Here is a 16,656-nt window from a genome sequence, read left to right as displayed (position 1 = left end):
TAAGAAGGTGGGTGTACTCCCACAAGCATCAGGCAGTCAACAGACAGGTGTGGCATCTTCAGACTGTGGTTATGTTTTCACAGACGAGACTTAATTGTTATGAGTCATGTTTTTTATACAATGAAACAGCCAAAACAAATTAGTTCATACACACTTATAACAAATAATCATCGTAATAAGATTCTGTCATTTCCAACTGGACATTTTGGGGAACCTGAACACTGAATATAATTTAAACATTTAAGTTAAGAACAAAACGCCTACAACAAATTTAAAATGCAAACTGCATTGAGTATGTATCATATGGATATATTAATATAGTTGAGCATAACTTGTTCTGACTACAGTTGAATTGTAGGGTCTACTTTTAGGTCAAGATGATGAAGTTCACATCCCTTCACTCTCTTCTCACAGTGAAGGGCTTCTTGTATAGTCTCCCTCCAAATCGTCCTCTGTGTCACTGTGACAAGCCAGAACAGGCAGACTGACATCACAGCCATCGTCATCCTGCTCTGACGCCAAAGCCCTGAACAGCAGGGAGCAGATCTACAGAGGAAAACAGACGACACGTGTTATTGAAACAGTATTCTATTATTTTAGGACTCAGTTGCCTTACTTATCCACTTTTGATGAACAAAGTGTTCAAAGTTAAATCCTTAGAGGACTAAAGGAAAATATGAGTCCTGGGGTCACTAGAAACTGATATATAAGATAATATTCATCTGGATGGGCCAACAAAATCTTAATATTGCCAGAGCAAAACATTCAGGAACATTACCAGGTGACACATATAAGATCAATAGGAAGCAGTTTGGTCAAGAAAAGGAAAAACATATTTTGGTGTTTGTCTGTGATTCCAGCAAAATGCATCAACTCATAAAATTGATCTCTCACATCCTGGAAGCCTGCCGATCTTGGTCAGTGATGAGGTATTATGGGTAGACTTCCCAGTAGAGGTCAAGTAAAAACACTCCACAATGCCACGCAACCTGTCAACACTGTGTAACATCAAGGGTATAGAGACCACTTGGATTCCCAGTGAAAATAAGGAAAGTAACTGGAAGCCCTTGTTACCATGGTAGACGCAGGAGTTGCCATGGCACTGGCCTCATCGGGTACGTCCAGTCTGTCAGGATCGTCAGCTGAAGACAGAAGGTGCATGAGAGCAGGTGGGTTGATCATAGGGCTGCCCTGACTGGATGGGATCAGCTCCATCACAGCAGGAACATTCTGTGACTCCCTGCTGTCTCCCTCATGAGAGACCACAGGTAGAGCAGCAACATCTGCACATCTGAGAACACACACACACAATGTCTGTGGCAAGAGGTAAAGACCGGTTCCTGAGCAGAGTAAAAATAGTCATAACGCTGTGCAAGGTAAAGACGGCTCTGCTCCTCTACAGACTTCCCAGTGAAAACTATGCATTGAGTCTCAATGAAATTTGATCCTGAGGATGTGGATTATCACTGAGGCTGGTGAGGAGTTGTGAAGTGAGGTTTATAAAGGCACATCTGATGGAGGAACAGCAGATGGTGGTAATACAATGAACTGAAAATAAGAGGCAATGAAAAGAGGAGAAGAAATTCCCCAAGGGACTGACAAACATGGTGTTTAAAAAGTGGGCCTCTTGTAAAGAAAATGTGTGATTTGATTTACACACATATTCAACTGTGTTGTTCTAAATAATAAAAGGATGTTTCGCTTTTTCACCCCAGAATTTAAAATAAAGACAGATATTAGTATCTGTATTGAGTAATATTGATAATAGAATTGTCAAATAGAGTGACTAGGAGGATGAATCTCTACCAATTTGAATATCGCTATTACCATTGTGTGATGATGAATATTTACTTTCATTAAGACATTTGTGAACAGAGCGTATAGTTCTCAACATGTAGTCATCAACTGATCCTGAAAGTGCATGCCTAGAGCTCGCTATGAGCAAACATAACAAACAACCTCTGTGCATGTAACCACACTACATGTCATCAACCCCACAGAAGCAACCAGACCAGAGGTTTGAAGAGGAACACAACAGGAAGAGGTAAAGAGAACGTGCAGGTTTAAACGTCTCCAGACTGTCTCTGGCCTCATACTTAATAAGGCCCTGAGAAAGAAGGTGTAGATGTTTGGTCCCAAGCACGACCTGAACAACGAGAAATCACTACATTTGTTCCAAAACAGGCTGAATGACTCATAGCAGAACATACTGGAGGAAGGAGTGCAGGAGAAAGACAGGAGCACTTTAACGCTGCCTGCTCATCAGGTCAGTGATGTCCCTGCAGACTCCCAGCTGTGCACACAAGCAAAGCAAACTACAAATGACCCAGATGTTCAGCAGGACATTGGGGACTGGTGTGACCAGACCCCCCCAGAGTTCAACGGTACAGAGTGTGAGAGAGGGTTAGCAGAGCAGGACAGTGACGTTGGCAGAACAGCCAACCAGGCTAGCATAACGGAGATGAGGGGATTACAGACCGTCACACAGACAGGCTTCTAACCTAACCCCACACGTCCTGGGCTTGCCCTATATCCGTCTGTTACAGACACAAGGCTGGCTGCTGAAACACTATGCCCTCTTAGGAAGCTAAAAACAGCCAGTGAGGGCAAAGCGCCTCAGCTGGAGCCAGGAGAGAGGCTCAGGTAGAGCCCCTGGGGGAGGATTGGATTCTGCTCTCTAATAGATCTGAGAAAGTTGGCCTGCACAGACTTCAGTGGTGACAAGGACGATAATCTGCTGAAAATGACAATCAAATAAATATTTCCCTCATCTGTGCCACTGTGCTCAGGATATAACAGATCAAAGTTATTACAGAGAGGATTAAAAGCTTGTGGCTAGAGATGATAGTGTTAGTTACCTGGGTGAGGTGGGGGCCGGGGGGCCGACAGGCTGAGAGGGGCCATGAGCCTGAGAGTCCATCAGAGTAGCCAGCAGTACAGTGGCCTCTAGGACCAGGTCCTCCATGGAGAAACACACAGGCCTGCAAAGCACATTAATAATACACTGTTGTCAATGTCAATGTCAATTTTATTTATATAGCACATTTAAAAACAATTTGGTTGACCAAAGTACTGTACATGTGGAGTGGTACGACCAAAGGACAGTAAAAACGTAATACATTAAAGTTCAAGTAATACATTAAACATACATGATGTATCTCTGACTGAGGCAGAAACCTATTTAATCCAACTATATCCAATCACCAGTTACTTTCACGGTTTTACCAGCCAACAGCAAATCTCTGTATAAGTGGCCACTCAGAGAAAGGACTGGTAATATAATTAGACTCGTCTGCCACAGTTGAAATTTAAATGCCATGAATTTTGAGGTTGTCTGGTGTTAATTACGCACTCGAGTGCCACAGACTGACGTTGGCCTCTGTAATGTGAGATACAAATGCCCCTCAAGTTATTCACGATGGCAGGAAGGCACTTACTTCCCTGCAGCAGCAAAGTGGACCGACACTGGGAGGCAATGTGACTCCGCAAAGGACAGAAAACCCTGGAACAACAAAATGGTAGAAGTTCCCTGGCATGAAACGAGGACGTACTTGTCACCACTGTGAGATTTTAATAGCTGGTCATTTTCAAAGCAGTGCTGTGACTTGTTTACAATGATCAGGCTAAAGAGAAATACTAAAGCTTGAGTAAATTGAAGGCGACAAAAATTCAAAGCCTGGTATGTAATCCATCCAAACCCGATTTTCTAAAACCGAGACTTGTCTGAAGGCTAATGAGGAGCCGCACAGCAGGACGTCCAAGAGACATTCCAAGACATTAGGGACAAGAGCTTAGGGTTAACGCAGGTCATGAACTGGACTAACTCAAATGCTGTTTATCCAAATTTCCAAATGGCCGACCAAGCTCTTTTTCCTTTGTTTTCTAAACTGGCACAGAAAACATTTGGACACTGCAACAAACTTTGAATTACTGAGAACGCGACTCTTCAAATGACATTATGTTTCTCCAACATAACATGTTTTGCTGTTACTCACAATATAAATACTTTAAATGAAGTAGTAATTTGTAGCCTTTAGTTTCTGGAACACGAGACTTCAATTACTTTTTCCATGATGTGGGTTAACATGCGTCACTTAGGTCACAGTATCTTTGCTATAAAGATGAGTCACATGGCTGAGGGGAAAAGTTCACATGAAAATGATATATGCAGACACTGCTACGGAGGCCTTTGGACACTTGAGTATCGGGACAAATGTGACCTGTTAGACATGAAATGCTCCTGGTGAGACAGTCACACACACACACACATACATACACACACACATACAAGGATACACACACACACGTCATTTTTTCGTGTGACAGGATAATGGGACCATCCAAAAATAACCCTGTTACCCTCAACTCCTTCAGACAGAACGTTATGTCTGAGTCTGCTCCGACCTGGAAGGAGTCAAACTCATCAGGGTGTAAGGACATCTCAGTGCACATCGTCTTCATGTGATCTGTCCCAGGGGGGCAACCGAGGCAAACATATTAGAACTTGTTTGACCGTGGTTAAAGAACTTGATATTTGATATTTGCATTACAATTAAACTTGTCAATCTCAAAACTGGTGCAACACCAGTATTATCTTGGGCCTAAGTCGAATCAGAGTAAAACATCAGCTCACCGTTTCCCGCCTCATGGTAGTTTCTCAGAGTGAATCTCAGAGGAGTGGCCGACAGAGTGATTTCCTCCAGGGACACTGGGAAATGCAGCACCATATCACTGAGAAGTCTGCAGAGGTAGAGAGCAGAACAAAAGCTCTCAGAATCAAACTCCAAGAAAGATCAAACAGGATCTACTGATTGAAGATGGTTTTCCAAAGACTTAACGCGTTTAATGTGACGAGGTATTATTGTTTATGTCCCTGTCAGTCTGGTTGATTAAACTGGACTGCACTGAACAGAAGGGGCATGTTTTAGGGGATTCATCTGTCAGCTGTAAGCAGAAAACATCCTCTCTCTGCATAGACTGGACTGCTGAATCAAACTGATAGCCACCATACATATTATTAATAACACAATAACTCTAAATGTTTTTCTTACTTGGTTGAAGATGGATTTTTATAATTTATAAGTCAAACAATTTGTGATAGCAGAAAGGACATGGGACTTCACAGTATTACTTTGTGCTCATTAAGAAACCAGTCTACAAAACCACCGCACCTTTGAAAACGTGGGAAAGGGATTTGGGCACTTCCTTTCATCAACGTGCTTGGGATGAAATGATTGGTGTTACTAAGGAGATCTCTACAGACATCAGAATGAGCTTAATACAATTTAAAACCATCCACTGATATAACTAGTACCCCAGCAGGTTATTAAGACTATAGCTATATGTTGGAGATGTAATAATGCCTTATGCATTATGGTCATGCCCAAAGAGCCTTTTGGTCGAGTATATCACAGAGATGCAGGAATAGATTATAAACTGTCGAGACAAGTATCATGATTTGCAAACGAGGAAATGGAAAAGTTGCAGAAGGCCCATTAATTCAGGAGAGGGTTTCAGAGCTGGGTGGGGTGTTGGCTTTTGAAAAAATATCATATAGACTGATAAGCAAGGTTGAAAAAATACAAAAATGGAGAATGTTTGTATGATTTCCCTCATTACAGGGGCCTGAATGAAGACAAGTCTTTTATTTGTGTGTGCTGTTATCAATTGCAAATATAACCCTCTGAGCTGTTGGCAGTTTGAATGAATATTCAAATGATTGTGAAGGGATGGATGTGACGACAGACTTGAACCCAAAGACCCGATTTTAATGTTTATTCTGTCAGGACTACAATTTCCAAGTAACAGTGACACAGTGGACATTGGACAGGTTTTCTGGACATCTCATATGTTCACACTGATGTCCTCATTATCAGTCAGACAAAAGATTTTTCTAGTATTTTTTGATTTTGTCGACTGTGTATGGAGATGATCTATTTGTTGCTGATATTTAATTTCTCCTCTGTATGATGCTGATTCGGAGATTGTTGTTCTTGGATCGTGAAAATAAATTAAAAAGAGATTAAATCCATAAAAAAACATTTAGTTTGTGTAAAAATGGTCCTATTAAATGGGATATGGCTTTGTAGTTTATGTGATGGGTTTGTAACAGGAAGTGCAGGCTCGAACTTGATAATAGTGAGGTGCTAACCTGGCGGGGGCCTTCAGCACGTTGGGGCAGAGGTGTGGGGCGAACTCCGCCTGCAGAGCCTCACTCTCCTGGAAGCGGAGGCTGTAAGTCTTGGTGATGCCTGTCACAAAGGCAGACAGATTTGCAGCACACTGCCATCCAGTGTTGACAGTATGTAATACAGTGTCCGCAGCAACGTGTGGGTGTTAATAGAGGTCATTTAACTAATTCTGCGTTTCAAGGAAAACCATTTCTTCATAAGCATTGAGGTTTGTGGAAATTCTTTCCTCACCCCCCACGGATATCTGAAGGTACAAAATTTAGTGTTAGGTACCATGTTTGCAGAAAAACTGGATTATCACTCGGTCAGTGGGAGGGCTGATTGTTATCTGACATCGTTCCACATTACGCTCAATGGAACTCAGACACCGGAAAAGTGGAAGCACTGACTTGAAAACAAAAAATATAGAGATATTAGTCAAGATGATCATCACTGTTTTAACACTGTGGTAACACACTTTTATGAACAACCATATCATATCGTCATATGACATAACGTAGCCTGTTCAGTTCTGGCTGACTGCATACCTTAATGACCAGTTTGCATTTGATGGTTTCACGGGCCGGCTCTGAGCCAGATCCCAGGCTGTAGTGTTGGAAGAACATTGGCGTGAAAATGAAGCAGGCATATGCAGAGTGAGCGGCGTTCACTGATCTCAGCGCCAACTGTGGGACAGAGAGGTTCAATTCAGGTGTTCTGTAATCTGAGAGGGAGAAGGGAGGTGGCAGGGACCCAACACATAGAAGCCTGGTGTATAACATCCATTTTGTTTCAAACAGAAGGGAGGGGGAGAAGGTAAAACCTTATTCCTGACTGCCGCAGGGTTTAAGAATACTTCCAGTAACAGTGGGTCCTGCTCACCCCTTTAACCATAGGATCCAGCCACAGCTCTTCTCCAATCCGGGACAGGGCTTGAACAGCTTTTCCAAAAACTGCAACACAACAAGGTGTCATCAGAGTTTAAGGCTAACAATACACTGTTGTCGTTATAAGTTATTACGGTACACTACTGTATTAATAATCAAGTTCATTACAAATTACTAGTTTTGTCTCCAGAGGAAAGAGGGTCAAGTGCATAGAATACACACACACACACACACACACACACACACACACACACACAAGGACACACACAGTTGTGTTTCTATGACTTCAGAAGACATTGACCATAGCTACTACTTGCCTAACCCTAACCCATACCTTAACCTTAACCTTAACCTTACCTTACCTTACCTTACTTTAACCTTAACCCAAATCCAAATCTTAATGTAACCTCAACCTTAACCTGAACATGTACACACAGACACACACTAGCAACTATTTAGCTAGCATAACTACTAAGAAGCTAAATTCAGCTACATTAGCTGAGCTAGCATTGCCTTCAATCTTTAAAAATGGTTTCAGGAACCTTATTAGCTGCTACAATTCATTTACAAGTTGATAATTTAAGTTAACATTTGTCATATTGAATTTCACACCGTCATATTATGATAGTCATGGTTATTTCTACCTTTTACACCATTTCCCTCGAGGACACACTTCATACTTGCTGTAACTCAACCAGGAGCTCAGAGAGCAGATGCTAACAGGCTGTTATGCTAATTAGCTTAGCTGAAGTATTGACAGGAGGCTAGTTTAGCCTGAAGAGGCTCAGTCACATATAGAAATGTAATAAATGTATTAACCTTAAGCTTTATTTACTGTTTCATTTAACAGGGATCATCAGTAATGTTCAGCAACAGATAGCAAAAACCTAGTAGCATATGCTTTAGTAAAACTGTACAGAATAAGTTATTAAACAAGCTAACTAGTAGGCTAGGTAGCGCAATAAAATATAACAGGTAAAGGTTTAGAATCACTAAATACAAATACATAACCTAGCAATATTAATTCATGGAATAATGCTTCCTCTAATGAAAACTACATCATTGTTCATTTCCATTTCAAGTGCTGAAAAGGCCCAATAAAACCTGTATCATTAACACAAATACTGTATAATCTAAATTCTGACTAAGAACTCAGTGACAGTAGAATATCCAATATCCCAAAATCCAATATTTATTATTGTGTTATGGATGGTAGCATGTTAAAGAATAGAAGAACACTTTTAATGATAACTACAACCAAAGACCCAACAAACAGAAGTAGGACTGTGAAAGCAGCAGCTTCCAATATGTGGATGGTTGTATGAAACCACGCCTGCACACCATTCTTTGTAAGGAGGACATTATAAATTGTGAAAAACTGCGCAACCAGAAAGAAGATGTTGGTACAAAGATCAACATAAACCCTCATCTTATAAGGTCCTTAAAGCCGGGTTAAACCATCCGCCATCATATCCCTAATCGGTTGACTATTTTGGGAAGTATGACATCAGGATTGGCTCTGCTGCTGCTGCTGCTGCCTTTCCTCTGCCCTTGTGGCTTCGCCCTTGCCTCCACATCCTTCCCTGCATCCTGTGTAAGCGTGCTGCTGTCTCCACGCTGATGCCCCCTCCTGCAGGAGGAACTCTGACCTGGGAGATAAACAAAACACAACATGAGGCTGATGGCAGCGGTCAAAGTTATCGTCTGGGACGTTGGGATCCTCACCAGACTGGACACACGAGTGCAGCACATTGAGATAGTGCTGCTTCATCTGGCGTCTCATGTGCTCCGTACTGTACACATTAGCTATGCTGCAGAGGAGGCGTCTCTGTCCAGCTGTGAGGACAGGGTGCTGAGACACACAAGAGAACTGATGTGATAGCACTGATCTTGTTGCACGTGACAAATATCATAATGATCTCATTTAAACCATTTTATAGACATTGAACATGACAGGATGAAAATTGAGCATCTGTTCCAGCTTCATGCGGTTACCTGTAAGAAGGGTGCAGACATCACAGATTTGGACATGTGTATTGTCTTGTGCTGGCCGCCTGCAGGCACATGTGTGTGTGTTCCTCTGCACATCTTTCTCCCCGGCTGACCTGGGGAAGACTCCAGGCCTGGCAAAGACAAGTCACAAGACAACGCCTCATTTTGGACTATTTACATCATCTGTAGTGTTACTGTGGTTAAGCAGCAGACTTAAACATAACACTACTGTAAAGGATTTCATTCCAACCATTATAATCATATATTATAGCCACATTATGGGTTTACTGGATTTCATCAGGTAAATGTATTGGTAAGAATAAACATGTTTCTGGGTGATGCATCCACAACTCTGTTTGACTCATGTTCATTCACTACATACAATTGATTTATTTTAGTCTTTACAATTCTGAGGTATTTGAACTTAACCTAAGCATATTCATTTTATTCTGATTTATACTTCTAGTGTGATACATCCAGATGAAAACACTATATAAGTTTATTTATTTTTGTTCTTAAAACGTTATTATGTAGCATGAGAGCGACAGAAAATGTTATAATAATAATGATTTATTTTTACATGACTTTTCTTTAAAATATTGCTAAGTGCTTTACAAAGAAGAAACAAGACCAGACCAGTCGATCAAATGAGAACGTATGGGTGGCTTGGGCTAGTATCAGGGATCCAGTGCTCAGGTCAGGTTTGTCCATGTGTTGTGTTCCCTGACATTCTGCCTTTTCATTTTGTACATCTGTACAGTTTACTAATACATTGTTCTATATTTATAATCCAGATGTTAATATCAGCTCCTAGAATATGATCTATTGTTAACAAATATGCTGTATATCAAGTTTCTTGAAGGTAGCTTCACCTCAAGTAGTTACAGCATTCAAATGCTGCTTATATGTTTTTGATGTACCTAAAAGTCATACTGCTTTGTTTATATAATATGAAGAGGGCCATTCTACACAAGTGATACATTAAACATTTGATTATTTGGTTATTTTCCTGCAAAAATATGTTTTTCTTTAAAACTTAGTACTTTTAACCATAATTTTAGTAAATTTCAGTTCACCATTTGAATACTTCCAGCACATTATAAGGGCATTAGACTGAGAATAAAAGGTTTGGATTAGTCATCAAAGAGAAAACAAACACCTGCAGTTGCTTTTATTCCACATTCAAATCATCCATTTAAAATTCAATAATCAAGACAGGTTTATTCTATTTACAGTTGGCATTTAAAACAGGGGTTTGACTCACCCTCCATGTAACTCTTGTTAGACTCTGCAGACCTAAAAATAAATATTTTCACCATTTGAAAGAAGAATAAATCTAAATCAGTTATGTTCATCCCATTAGTACTCGTATTGTTGTCTTACCTCATTAAAATGTGGCCAGTTCCATTTTTTAACAAGCTTTCCATTTTCAGGTGCTCGACAAACGTGACGCGCTTCCTCATCGTAACGTAAAATCACAATATTTTCTATGGATATATCAGAGAGCTCGCCCACAGCATGATCAGCTCAGTGAGTCGCAGCCAGCAGAGCCCATTAGTGTGAAATGAAGCCAGCCCTGACACAGGACACTGTTCCCAGGGCTCCAATTACAGAGCAGAGGTCTAATACACTTTAACCCAGAGCGTGTTCTCATCTCAAATGTAAAGCACAAACCATATTACAAGCCCCTCTGTTTACACACTTTATTGAGCATCATGTCCAATATACATTGCATTGACACAAAATGGAAAAAAGAAAAACCCAAAACAAATAGAATGCCGTATGGGTGGATTAACCTGGACACACCATTTTCAGAGCGTATTGCTTAATGACATTTCAAACGCACCGAATCTGTGCAAATACAGTGAACACCGGTCAGAGGAGGTCATGGTAGGTTAGAAAATTTAAAAAGGTTAATGTCGACAGCAGTTATGTGATCATCAAGTCTACAGAAATCTACTAACTGTACACATGACACCCAGAGTGTACTAACAATGGTAAACTATTCAAAACATACCTAACTCCTTCAAAACCTGATTGCATGCGCCAAAAGATGGTTAGCTGTTATTCAATGTCAGTCACATAATTATAAATATGGATTTCATAATTCATAGATGTCATCATGGCTTAATAGTCAGCAACACCATCAATGAAAGTGAACAAGACTCCCACCTGAACCCTACCGTGTATAGTCTTTAAAAATAATACCTAAAGTGTTCATTCCCCATCACGACACTAACTTACACTTTACTTAGTGGCGAGTTCTCTTTTTCAAGTCTCTATCAAGAATCCCATCCCAAATTCAGTGATAAAGTATAAGGTGAAAACATCATCATCAAGTGTGCACCAATCAGAACTCAAGATGTTGAGTTACTCAGCAATCTACCCAAATCCTTAGAGTCTAAACCCACGAGTGAATGTGACTCGCACATCGATATTTAACCACACATCGATCGATAGCCAAATGTGCCACAACAAAGAAGGAAAGAACAACTAGCCTAATTCTACTATGGAGCCTCTAAATTCATGTTACCAAGAACAACCCAAAAACCCTTGTTAAATTAGTTTTCCTTTCGAAAAGGGAAAAGCTCAGTCGCCAGGTAACCAGTGGACACGAGGAATAATCACAGCTTAGGTAATTTTCACAGACTGGTCTTGGTTGTCCATGATTGATCGGAGCGTTGTGAAGTCATTAGACTGAGTGGGGAATAATAAACATCTTCATTGATGATGAGGGCCATGTGTTGAGGAAAAGAATCACGAATATTCAATGATGATTTTACTGATCGCTTAAAATTGAGTTTGAGCAAAAGTCTGATACGGAGAAGATGTCTGAAGCCTTCTGTTAGTGCACATCATCATGTTCGAAAACGGTATCACTCAGATCCATTCCATGTGTTCATCCACAGCTGGCAATAACAGATAACAGCTGTTTAAGAGGATCATGCAGGCTTGAGAGTCCGACGTTCACCAACATAACAAAAAACTAACAGGAGGCTGTTTCTCAGAAAGAAAAGTTCCTTTTTAAGATCTCAACCTATCCCTCTGATCAACAAACAAACTGTGAGGAGGTGAAGCCAACAAAAGGCAATAGTGATTCAATGACAGTGTTGAAAATAAATAACACCAATGACGGAGATTAGCGGGGCCGACGTTAATCTGGTGGAACAAGTGCAGCGGGAGGACGAGTGACGACCTAATGACAACGGGCTTTTGTTTGTTTTACACAATCTTGACCACTAAATTGCATAAGAAACCTGGTATAAAGTAGAAACTGTTCAGCAGCAGATAAAAAAGCAAGTTAATTTACAGTAGTGACATATCTTACATCATTAATTTTTTTCAAAATAAATAAAATTAAATATACAATTCCAGGTAGGAAACAGGTTAATTTTGCTGGTAAGGTTCTCAAATTGGCTCATCTTGCGGAAAATGACAACCGCTCAAAGTAACGTGGTTGGGGTCAACCAATTCCTTCGACTGGCAAAACAAGGGGTGCAAAAGCCTTTTGCTGAAATTTTCCCTCTGAAGGCATCCTTTAACTGAAAAACAAAGCCAAAAAAACATGTATTATTATTTCTTCCATAAGAAAGGTTTCACAAGAGTCTTAGGCTTTATCCATACTACTACGTTTTCTTTTGAAAATGGCATCTTCAAACTAAAATGAGGAATGAGCATTTATTCTCTGTATCAGCTTAAATTCCCATCCGTACGAACACACCTGTAAACATACATCTGCAGATTTTTCAAACAAACGCTACATGTTAACAGTTGTATAATGGCAAAATGCAGAATCTTACTGCACAACAGCTGTTAGCAAAGAAAACAGGTAACGCAAGTAAGAGATTATCCAAGTTGTGTTCTACACTGTTAGCAGAGGCTAATGCTGATTGGTTTCTTCCAGAAACGAGTCATGTGATAGGAGCGTGATGAATCAGCAAGGGCTATGGCGTGACCGTAAAGACCCTACCAGCAAGAGGTTCACCTACATCATCGTTTCAAAATACTCTGTTTATGGCCCTCCAGACTAAAACACTGCAAACAGGGCCAGCAGTACAGTTGAGGTTTCAAATGAGAACGTAGTAGTATAGATGTTGCCTTAGCTGAAAGTCAATTTACTTACCCTGGAATTTACAATTGAGTCCTAATCAAACGCCATCTCTTGACTTTTTCTTACACAGCGAGCCACCTTCCTCTTAAATTCACCGTTGGGGTCCTCCCTCCACTCTTTCTGTGGGAGCGACATCAGACTCCTTTTACCAAAACATCGTCAACTGATTACAAGAATGAAGAAGAGATTTCTGTTGTTAGGGAAATGGAATCAGTAATGCAACTCACCGCCGCATCCACATTAGCTGGTGAATCGCTGTTGGGGTCCGCCAGCATGGAGATAACACTAATCATGATTGTCTCTACGGTGTGGATGGGAAGCCAACGCTCCTCAGGCTTTTCATAACCAAACTTATCTTCGCCCGGCTCGTGCAGGATTGAGATGCAAACATCCCCATTCTTTGCAACTGTGAAGAAATAGAAGATAACTTTAACCACTAAGATTGTCCTTACTAGAATTCAACACAATAATCAGGATTATATTGCTGTACCATCTGCAAAATAATAAAAAACGTCCATGAAAGAGTTAGCTGAGTGTGTTTACCGTTCGGGTGCCAGAGTTCAGTGATAAACTTCATCTTTGGAGGCCGTAGTGGATAATCATAAGGGAAGGTTAGGTATGCTTTGAAAAAGCCTCCTTCACTGCAATACAGACAGAGAACAGAACAAAGACAAATGAGAGATGATGAAGTTATATAACATGTATTTAAATATCTCAAACTTAAGATGTTATTATCCAAATTATGTTTACACTTACAAAAGGGTATCTTGTGGACCAATGATCACAACCTCCCATTTGTATATGTCATCATCGTCTATGAGACCAGCTGAAAAGCCCTCCACGGGGTTCTTGTTGAGCTCTAGGAGAAGAGGAACACAGTATTTACATGCAGTCGGCCATGAGCTGTAGCTGCTTACATGTGTGACCCAGTACACAGTTACGTAGAGTTGACCGGGTACATTACATCCAGTGTTGCTTCTTGTTAGGTTGAAAATCTTAAAGCTCAGGGGAGCACTGAGTCATCCCTTAGTTATGCTGCTATAATCGAGGAACTCCCATGATGCACTGGGCACTTATCTCTCTCCCCAATGTATTTAAATCACACCACTGCGTGTCATTAACTTGGTGTTTTCTCTCCCATCTAGCTTTTTCCTTTGGTCCTCATTCTGCAGGTATCTCTGCCTCCAGAGAGGCACCATCCACATGTGACCCCACCATCTATTATTATAGTTGCTAATAGGTGCTCCTGTCATTGTTGTTTTAAGTGTTAATAACATTATTACATACAGTATGACTACTATCATTATAGCAACCAGTATGATGGTACAATACAACAGTTACACAACTGTTGCTGGTGTCTCTCTTTTTGTCTTTCCCCACCTCACCCCCACATTTTTCTCCTCCAATTCCAACCAGTTCACAGTGCCCCCCCACACACAATCTGTTTTTTCCCCTCTCCACTGCTGCCAAGTGTTTGCTCGTCATGGGAACTGTTGGGTTTCTCTATGACGTTGTGAGGTCTCAACCTTAACATGCATCTTTCTTCAGATACATATTAATTTGTTTGTTGTCAATTTGAAACAAAAATGTTATCATCTATCAGACCTCAACTTCAACTCAATACATAACTCAACTTCTTGCTGCTGCATGAAATGTTGAGTTAGCATTTACAGATAAGTGATAGAAAACTACATCGGTGGTAAAGGCTGTATTACCATCCCTGATATGGGATTAGACTATTAGCATTAATCTTTCGTATGTAAAATGGGTGCCATAAAACAAATTGCTGTTTAGACTAATTGTTTAACAAGTTAATACACCAGACATACAATTGAGCCGTCTATGAGAAGAGTTTAATCACCCATTTTAACAGAAATATTCAGTTTCAGTGTTTAGTATCATTTCATAATGTTTAATTAAGTGACAGAAACATTACATTTCATGTCTCTTCATTAATGAATGTAAAAATAAAAAAAATAACCATATTAAAAAGGAGATTAGGTTATACTGTTACATTACTCTAAGTTCATTCAGTGAGTATAAAGATTGGCAAATGTTCACGGCATCAAAGCAGGGTTTCCAAAAAATAATAATTACTGTTGGAGTGAATCACCGACTTGAAGAGCTTAATCAATTCAACCAATGTAAAACCAGTGATTCATTTTCTCCACACACTGACAAACCAACATTTACATATTGTACAATCAGTGCAACATGTTCAATGTGTCATAAAAGAGCAGAGCACCGGCTGCAGTGGTGGAGAGCTGCTGTCATCTCAGCACCACAGGAAACCCCTCAGAAGTCAGGTGGTGTCAAGCCTCAGTAAATTATAAACAGAAGGTCAAACTTGATCAATACAGGCCTGTTTGGCTACAGTGTTCAGATGGAAAATTAAAATAATTACATAACATCAATATTGGGAACAGACTATTCACCTGAACTGCTGATCGTCATAATATTTGTCAGATATATTTGACTACTTGTTACTTTAATAGCTGTAAACAAAAGATTTGCCCCCATACGAGTATGTTGGGTCAAAAAGTACTTAATTATGAATTGAACAATATCTGTCAGCAACTATCAGGTGGTGTAAAAATCTGATACTAATAAGAAAAACACAACCACATGAAAGAGGAGAGAGATCCAGACACTGATCTGTACCGTCAGCCGGACACAGACCAATCACCAGAGGTGTGGGTGTCTCCGTGTGTCATTAATAAGAAAACACACCACTGTCACAAGCCCTACAAAGAACACTGAGGATTGTTTCTTTAAAGCAGCTAAATAACAAACATATGAGTCTGATGGTTGAAGGCTTTAACACAATTAGAGATGCGCATCCATCATAAAAGACGCGAAAACTAACCAGTGTTGGTCCCTATCGTCTATATTAAGTTTGTAATTTGAATAAGTTGCTACACGTTAGTATCTGAATCTGTGTCCGGGAGGTTTACCAAATAGCTTTCATTAGCAAAGCTGAAGTGATCCGAGCAGATGAGTCCCTGGACTGATTATTCCTTTGTTCCGTCAGCTAACTAATGTCGAACTTGCTAGCCTGTTAGCAAGGCTGGCGGTGCGATTCGTGCGGTTGTCAAATATAATGTTGTTGAGGACGTGTTTGTGTTAAATGTGTGTTTATTTTCCACTGCAGGTGAGCTAACCTCCGCAGCTGTAGCCCACACGGTGCTGCGGGGATGAAGGAGCCCATTGTGCTGCCTGGTTAGCTTCCTGAGCTCACTCCTATGGCGTAAACATAGCTTTGCCTGGCTAATAAAACAAGCTAACGCTAGCGGCTAGGGCAGATTGCCTTTATGTGGACAATGTCGCGTTACCATCGTGGTGGTGTTACCTGCCAGTTGTTTTCGAAGAAGTAGTGCTGATTGTTCGGTCATGGTACGAGGACGTGGATGGAAAACGCTTCGTAGAGAATACTTTCCGAGGAGAACACAGAGGTGAAGCCGAGTCCGAGCGAGATGTTGCTGCTGCTGCTGGTACC

General features: G+C 40.6%; 2 protein-coding genes across 2 annotated transcripts; both read right to left on the bottom strand.

Annotated features, from left to right (window-relative positions):
- Positions 1–169: 169 nt before the first annotated feature.
- rad9b (RAD9 checkpoint clamp component B) lies at positions 170–7,760 on the bottom strand. The gene is made up of 12 exons (XM_061070750.1): positions 7,702–7,760; positions 7,053–7,123; positions 6,719–6,856; positions 6,465–6,579; positions 6,152–6,251; positions 4,634–4,740; positions 4,360–4,466; positions 3,438–3,502; positions 2,859–2,981; positions 1,075–1,291; positions 259–546; positions 170–214 (listed from the first exon to the last, which is right to left on the bottom strand). The coding sequence occupies exons 1-11, from the start codon at positions 7,733–7,735 to the stop codon at positions 409–411; spliced, it is 1,215 nt and encodes a 404-aa protein (XP_060926733.1). The 5' UTR covers positions 7,736–7,760; the 3' UTR covers positions 170–214; positions 259–408.
- Positions 7,761–10,738: 2,978 nt separating this feature from the next.
- On the bottom strand, positions 10,739–16,656 carry LOC133001231 (ubiquitin-conjugating enzyme E2 G1-like). Its single transcript, XM_061070749.1, has 6 exons — positions 16,510–16,656; positions 13,917–14,019; positions 13,704–13,801; positions 13,388–13,566; positions 13,173–13,280; positions 10,739–12,591 (listed from the first exon to the last, which is right to left on the bottom strand). The coding sequence occupies exons 1-5, from the start codon at positions 16,550–16,552 to the stop codon at positions 13,194–13,196; spliced, it is 510 nt and encodes a 169-aa protein (XP_060926732.1). The 5' UTR covers positions 16,553–16,656; the 3' UTR covers positions 10,739–12,591; positions 13,173–13,193.

This window comes from Limanda limanda, chromosome 5, assembly GCF_963576545.1.
Source record: "Limanda limanda chromosome 5, fLimLim1.1, whole genome shotgun sequence".
Taxonomy (NCBI): Eukaryota; Metazoa; Chordata; class Actinopteri; order Pleuronectiformes; family Pleuronectidae; genus Limanda; species Limanda limanda.
This window is presented reverse-complemented; position numbering and strand designations above follow the sequence as displayed.